This window comes from Pseudonaja textilis, chromosome 10 (assembly GCF_049901715.1).
Source record: "Pseudonaja textilis isolate UNSWEBS1 chromosome 10, rPseTex1.2, whole genome shotgun sequence".
NCBI classification, from domain to species: Eukaryota; Metazoa; Chordata; class Lepidosauria; order Squamata; family Elapidae; genus Pseudonaja; species Pseudonaja textilis.
In genome coordinates, this window is record NC_141999.1 from 19,997,420 (window position 1) to 20,005,188 (window position 7,769).

Here is a 7,769-nt window from a genome sequence, read left to right on the forward strand (position 1 = left end):
CCCAATAAGAAAAGCTCCGGTTTCAAATCTATATGTTTCTTTGTCATTTTTTCCAACCACATGCGGATTTTAGTCCAGTATTTTCTAGCATCCTCACAAGTGATTAGCAGAGTAATTGCATTCGGGGGAAAACTGTCCTTGTGTCTAGTTGTTCTTGTGTGCAGCGCTCTATAGTGTCGTTTTGAGGGTAGGAGTTGAAACAGTGGTTCACAAATGGAGTTTAGGTTTCCCAGGTGGGTGAACAAATGCATTTGCACTATTCAGGAGATGTTGAGAGCTTACTTAAACCTCCAAGTGGCCCCAACAACTCTCAGAAAGAGCACTAATGACCAGATGATTGCAAGGAATATAAATCTATCCATTCGCCACCCTTCAGTCAGAACTGAAGAAGCGTCTTGGATGAGAAGCGAAGAGTCTTCAAGGAAAAACAAAGAAAGACCAGTTGCCTTTTGGAAAAACAGGTAACATCATCAGTGCTAGTAAAGGAATGGGGTTTGCAAACTTTCTTTGGGACAATCATGACCTGGATGACTGAGACTCTCCAATGGACATCTTTCCTGATCGTTATCCCTGCCTCATTTGACACACACATTATTAGATGCACAAGACAAGTTCCTTGTGTGTCAAATCACACTTGGCCAAATAAAGTAGTCCATTCAATTCCGTTCGATTGTTCATGGTTGAAAATCCCCTTTGCAGTCTGTGGCCCCACATTCCAAAGAAGAGCAGCACCAGTGGTGGGATTCAAAAAGTTTTTACTATTGGTTCTTTGGGCATGGCTAGGTGGGCGTGGTGTGGCTGGGTGGGCGTGGCTTGGTGGGTGTGGTAGGGGAAGGATACTGTAAAATATCCCTCCCCACCCCACTCACCTGCTTTCCAGCTCTGTTCTCCTGTGCAAGGCAACCAAAGAAGACCCAGCCAATCAGCTGGGACTCGGGAGGCAGAGAATAGATGGGGCTATACTGCCAGTCAGAGGCAGTATTTGCCGGTTCTCCAAACTACTCAAAATTTCTGTTACCAGTTCTTCAGAACTGGTCAGAACCAGCTGAATACCACCTTTGAGAGGCACAAAAATATTTTATGCCAAAATAACGTCTGAACTATTAGGAAATGTGGATATCGTGTTTCCCAAGTGGGGCGACTTTAAGATGGATGAAATTCTCCTGGCCAGCATGAATTCTGAGCAGTTGAAATCTGTATTGCTGGTTGGCCAGGTTTGGCTCAACACACCTACATCATTTCCCTCTGTTGTTGCCAATCAGGCAATGATGGTGTCATTATTATTATTATTATTATTATTATTATTAGTAGTAGTAGTAGTAGTAGTAGTAGTAGTAGTAGTAGTAATGCAGTGCCCCCTCCAAACACAACATTGAATGGGAAGAAATGCAAAACCTGTTTTTCTAGAGATTTGGGAAGAGACTGTTTCGTGCAAAGGAGATTAGACTTACTGTCCCTACCCCTTGAGTGTTTTTGAGCCTTATCTAGTCTTTCTTAGGTGAATCTGCCAGTCTGGGAAGATTCCTGCACAATAGGCATAGAACAATAAAGTAGCTAGTTTGAAATCTACACATGTGAGTCATGTTGTTCATCCCTGACATCAAGTTCTTCATTGAGTGGTTTGATATGGATGCCTGTGCCATTCTTTCATCCTTATATGTTCTCCTCCCTTCCCAGCCTGACCACCTGTTAGATACTGTAGATACTCCATCATTCTAAACATAGCCCATCTTTGACCCTGATGGCCAAAACTAAATTTCCTAGACAAATCTCCCTTAATGTTGTTGACATCCCAGCATTCCTAGTCCCTGACCATCCCTCACCCTTCAAGTTGGCCATGAACATGGTTACCATCCAATAAATGCCCTGTGTTGATGTGGACAATAAACTACCACCATCTCACTGAATGACTTTGGGCTGTTTGCTGTTTCCTCTCCATCAATCTACCTCACAGGGTTGTTGGTGTAAGGAAAAAATAGAAGTGCTTCTAGAGCAATGTTTCTCCACCTTGGCAACTTGAAGATGTGTGAACTTCAACTCCCAGAATTCCTCAGCCAACAGGGATGCATATCTGGCCAGTCATATTTCTAAAATGATATTCTTGGAGATAGAAGAGCCCTTTAAACATATCTGGGGGGGAAGGAAGCACAAAGTTAATCCTATGGTATTGCTGGAAAGAACATGGGCAGTGTTTTGGGATATTTCCTCTCTTACCTCTCTCTCTCTCTCTCTCTCTCATTTTTTTTCTTTTTCCCCATGCTGGCTTGGGAATTCTGGGAGTTGAAGTTCATCCAGCTTCAACTAGTCAACTTTGAGAAACACTGTGTTAACAGGATTCTGGGAATTGAAACCTATATATCCTCAAGCTGCCAAGGTTAAGAAACTCAGGTCTACAGGTAAGGAGGTTATAAATCCATCAAATAAATAAAATAATTGAAATTAATGGATGGGTTTATATCAAAGATTCGCTTTCATATAACCAGTCCAACCACACCACTTTCTCTGGGGAGAAAGCCAAAACTAAAATGAAAACAAAATAAAAAAATCAAGACAAATAGATAATCCAAGCAAGCCCCTTGGCTTCTTTTATTTTGTTTTACTTTCTCTTTTTAACTTCTAAGAATTAGTTGGCAGGAAGAATCAGAAGTTAAAAATGTAGGTTTTCCATTCAGAGCCATTCCATTGGATGAAATTGCTGACCTTCAGGTTCCAAAACAGTGACGGTATTATTCGGAAGGTGTAATTTTGGAGGCGTCTGTACATTCAACTTTTATTAGCTCATTTCTATGTTCTTCGTGAGTTCTATTGCTCAACCTCAGTTCTGGACAAGAAGAAGTGCAACCTTTGATATTATAAGCGATGTCTAAAGGAGCTGCAGATACAAACAAGAAGAAATAGGTCAGAAAAACAGAATAACAGAGTCAGAAGGGATCTTCGAGGTCTTCTAGCCAAACTCCTTGCTCAAGTAGGAGATCCCATACAATTTCATACAAAAGGGTTGTCCAATCTCTTCTTAAACATCTCCAGGGAATGCAAGCTGTTCCACTAATTAATTGTTCTGTCTGTTAGGAAATCTCTCCTTATTTCTAGGTTGGTTCTCAACCTTGGGTGACTTGATAATGTATGGACTTCAAGATGCAGAATTCCTCAGCCAGCTATTTTGCTTGGGAAATTCTAGGAGTTAAAAAGTCCAGGCTTTCCCATGCTGTGAATCTTGAGAAACATGGACCTAGGACAGGGGTCTGAGCTATTCTGGGAGTTGAAGTCCACTAGTCTTAAAGTTGCCAGGTTTGGAGACCTGTGTGGCTTAGGGAGTTATGTCAGCATTCTTCACTTAGTTCAAGATATTATGCCACCTCGCCCTTCCCTGCCCAGTTACCACATTAAACATGTCATGTGAACACACACGGGCCGACCTTGGTGTCATACTTTTATAGCCACCTTGTAAAGCGATGTAATCATTACAAAAATATATACCACACAGTGATGGAATGTTAGACTTTGGACCCAGCAACTGCTGTCTTTGCCCCTCAGAAAAGTATATGGTAAAGGTTCCCCTTGCACATCTGTGCTAGTCATTTCTGGCTCTAGGGGGCGCTGGTGCTCATCTCCATTACAAAGCCAAAGAGCCAGCGCTGTCCGAAGGCGTCTCCGTGGTCATGTGGTTGGCATGACTAAACACCTTCGAAGGCGCACGGAAGGCTGTTACCTTCCCACCAAAGTGGTCCTTATTTTTCTACTTGCATTTTTTTACATGCTTTCAAACAGCTAAGTTGGCAGAAGCTGGGACAAGTAACGGGAGCTCACTCCATTATGCGGCAGTAGGGATTCAAACGGCCAAACCGCCAACCTTTTTGATCGACAAGGTCAGAATCTTAGCCACTGAGCCACCACATCCATCAAGAAAATTGTATCTTTGCACTATTATTTCTCTTGCTACCAAAGATAGCAAAATGAACTGAGCTCTTTGGGGGCGCCGGGCGGGCATGTCTATTTTGCAGTGCAGCAGGGGAGGCTCTGAGTATTCCCCTGTATGAAGGCCCCACGGATGGCATCATCCCTTGCCTGACTGCTGCAGCAGACAGTAATATAATAATAATATAATAATAACATATCAATGTAATGTTATGTAATATAATATAATATAATATAATATAATATAATATAATAATATAATTACTTCTTTCTTTTCTGAATCCCGCAAGGTTAATGCATTTGGTTTCAGTTCCTCTGCAAATAGCTTCATGTTCAGAGCTGTCCACTGAGAATACACCAAGAATGCCAGGGCAGTGGTATCCATTTGGAAAGGAGAGGGGCAGTCCTGCAAAACAAAACAACGAAACAAAAAAAGGAAGTGAAAGATCAGCAAAAAGATCATTTGTGCCAAAAGTCCATGGATTTTGTGGACTCTATTGCCTCCAATTTCAAAATTGCATGCATTTACGGTGCTTTGTAAACTTTGAAATAACATTACCCAAACATTAACCAAATACAATTTCCATCCCTTCACTTTCCTGCTCATGTCATAAAGGTGCTTTTTTTTTTTTTTCCAAAAGGCAACTGGGCTTCCTTTGTTCTTCCTTGAAGACATTTTCCTTCTCACCCAAGAAGCTTCTTCGGTTTTTTGGTTCTGAAAAAAGAACTGAAGAAGCTTCTTGGATGAGAAGGAAAATGTCTTCAAGGAAGAACAAAGGAAGCCCAGTTGCCTTTTGAAAAAACAGCAACTTTTTAAAATTAAATACCTGTAAAAGATTATCAGCAAGGACTATATCGGTATGTATTGTTAGGTAGTGAGGGGAGGAAGTTTGACAGGGAAGGAAGAAAATCCGGTCTCAAACGCACAACCCGCATATGACCCTCTGAAGTAGGGAGGGTTTGGGTCCTAGACCTCCTGAGCAAACATACCAGGAAATTGCTGTGCTTCACACTTTTCTTCATCACAACAGTGGATTCTTCCTCTGATATAGGAATCATGTCCAATATTTATATCAAAGTGTTCAAGTTTGCAGAGGCTGGATGAGAAACAGTTCCTATGAATGGTTCGGAAGGAAACAGGTGCTGTGCGGAAGAGGAAAAATGAGGAAGAAGAAGTTAACTAGATGGATTTATGGAGTTTTGGAAACCTTATTATCAGTTTAACCATGATAGAGGATAAAAGCTTTAAAGGTAAAAGGTAAAGGTTCCCCTCACACCTATGTGATAGTTGTTTCCAGCTCTAGAGGGCGGTGCTCATCTCTGTTACAAAGCCAAAGAGCCAGTGCTATCCGAAGACGTCTCAATGGTCATGTGGCTGGCATGACTAAATGCTGATGGCGCACGGAACGCTGTTCCCTTCCCACCAAAGTGGTCCCTATTTTTCTACTTGCATTTTTACGTGCTTTCGAACTGCTAGGTTGGCAGAAGCTGGGTGTCAAAGTTCCGGCAGTTACTCCAATTAAATCATGAGCCTTGAGCCACACTCCCAAAACTAAAGAAGCTAACAGTCTATGTCCAGAACTAATCTGGGCATAGCCAACTCTGAGATACATGATTCACTGTCACCTTTTATCCTGCTTTCCCCCTCACCCCTCTGAGTGTATCGTCCAATGAAAAAACGTCTATAGCCAACTCAAAACATTTTGTATACACGTTTTATAGTTGACACTGGGACAAGTAATGGGAGCTCACTCGGTTACGTGGTGCTAGGGATTCGAACCACTGAACTGCTGACCTTTCTGATCGACAAGTTCAGTGCCTTAGCCACTGAGTCACCATGTCCCTATAAAAGCTTTAGGGAGCAGCAATTGTGAAACATCCTCATAACCTGTGTGAAGACCTTGTATACACTATGTTCCTTGTCTCCCCCTGCTGTTCTCCAGCAGACACCTGTCATTAGCTGTAGTGCCACAGTGGTGAGAGTGCAGTACTGCGGGCTACATCTGCTGACTGCAATTTGGCAGTTCGAATCTCACCAGGCACAAGATTGACTCAGCCTTCCATGCAAACTGCTGTAAACTACTTAGAGAGGGCTGCAGAGCACTGTAAAGCGGTATATCAGTCTATTGCTATTGCTATTCTTTATATGTCTGGACAAGGAGTGTGCATGTGGTCACCAGCTCAGACTCCCTGTTGAGAAAGTTACTCAGCCAGGAAAGGAAACCTTAGAAAAGATTCTCCTTTTATTGGAAGGTAATGAGAGGAATGGTCACTCTGGTTTTACCTGATGAAATCTCCAGCAACACTGTGCCACATTGATCTTCTGGAGAGGCACATTCCAATGCCGGCTCATTGTCGCAAACTTTTCCAAAATTGTGACAAATTTCACATGAGCGACAGCTTCCTGAAAAGGAGAAAAGAAAGAAAAGAGGGTGCCTGATTAACTCTATTCTCTTATGCCTTCCCTAGGGTGCTTCATTATTTTGAAATGTCAGGGTTGATCAATTACTTGTGAGGAATCCAAGTCCCAAAGAGCCGTGATTGGTGGAGGGAAAGGATAGTCAATCAGCAAACCAAGAAATGCTCCAAAGACCAAGGAGAAGGGCTGCTCATTTCAGGAGAGCTGATTTGGGGGCAGGTGCTGTGTTGTACAGGGACAGTACAGTGTTTGCTTTCCATTCAGAAGATCGCAGGTTCTCTTTGCAGATGGTGGTGGTAGGAAAGACCCTTATAGAATGGGGGTCACCCAGAGAGGACAAAAGAATGGGATGGAATGGAATAAATAGAACAGAACAGAACAGAGGAGAAGAGAAGAGTTGGAAGGGATCTTGGGGATCTTCTAGTCCAACCCCCTGCCTAGGCAGGAAACCCTACACCACTTCAGACAAATGGTTATCCAACATCTTGTTAAAAGCTTCCAGTGTTGGAGCATTTACAACCTCTAGAAGCAAGCTGTTCCACTGATTCATTGTTCTCACTGTCAGGAATTTCCTCCTTAGTTCTAGCTTGGTTCTCTCCTTGATTAGTTTAGCTTAGACACGGAATGTCCAAGTTAATTTATGTCCAATACAATTCAAGTAAGTGGAAAATATTAGTGGGTAGTTATCGGTCATTAAGCTGCAATCAATTTTTGAAAGGTAAAACCTACTTAGGTATTATGCCTGAATTTGCTGTGATAGCAGGTGTAGGAAAGTACATATTACTCGTAAGGATGTCTACATAAAACTCAGCTTCTCAAGGTTTCCAACATTTCAAGACTGAGTGGAAGAATTATGGGGGACTGAGGTTTGTTTTAGTGTAGATAGAAGCCTACACAACTTTTCCATGCCTACTTCCAGATAATTATATAAATTCCTGCTTGCCTGCAAGCAGATAGCATGATGTTGAAGATGGAGAAATTGAGAACATTGAAAACAAGACAATAGAAGACTCAGACATTCTGCAACATCATCTCCTTACCTCTGGCTACCAAAACGAAAAGAAGACAGATGATCTGTAGAGATTTCATGGTTCAAGATGAAGATCAGAGCTGAATAGGATATGTTGACCTCCGTGAAGTTCTGGACTCTGCTGAAACCAGAGACTCTTCGCAACGTGAAACAAACACAAGTTTAAAAATGGGAAACCCCTCCCCATAATTTAGGGCCAGCCCACAATCCAAAAGCAAACACAAAGTTGGCTTGACCAAAAGCCATTTCAACTTAGGTGACCATCTAGAAAATTTGCAATGCTGGGGATATAGCCTTGTAAGCACTTTTATTCTTTATTGTCATTGGCTCAAGCCATTGGATTTTATCTTTTTATCTCCACTCTAAGCAGGGTCATCAAGTCAAACTATCAAGTAGCTGCTCACT

At 42.1% G+C, this 7,769-nt stretch overlaps 1 protein-coding gene across 1 annotated transcript; it reads right to left on the reverse strand.

The window, feature by feature from the left end:
• Positions 1 to 2,557: 2,557 nt before the first annotated feature.
• On the reverse strand, positions 2,558 to 7,501 carry LOC113454375 (phospholipase A2 inhibitor NAI). The gene is made up of 5 exons (XM_087940069.1): positions 7,375 to 7,501; positions 6,200 to 6,319; positions 4,906 to 5,058; positions 4,181 to 4,321; positions 2,558 to 2,872 (listed from the first exon to the last, which is right to left on the reverse strand). Exons 1-5 carry the CDS (start codon positions 7,421 to 7,423, stop codon positions 2,727 to 2,729), a joined length of 609 nt encoding a protein of 202 aa, XP_087796195.1. The 5' UTR covers positions 7,424 to 7,501; the 3' UTR covers positions 2,558 to 2,726.
• Positions 7,502 to 7,769: the final 268 nt, after the last annotated feature.

Coding starts and splice junctions, on each gene's coding strand:
- LOC113454375 (XM_087940069.1), bottom strand. CDS start 7,423: ATGAAATCTCTACAGATCATCTGTCTTCTTTTCGTTTTGGTAGCCAGA. Junction 6,320..7,374: donor TTTCGTTTTGGTAGCCAGAG/GTAAGGAGATGA, acceptor TCTCCTTTTCAG/GAAGCTGTCGCTCATGTGAA. Junction 5,059..6,199: donor GTTGCTGGAGATTTCATCAG/GTAAAACCAGAG, acceptor TCTTCCGCACAG/CACCTGTTTCCTTCCGAACC.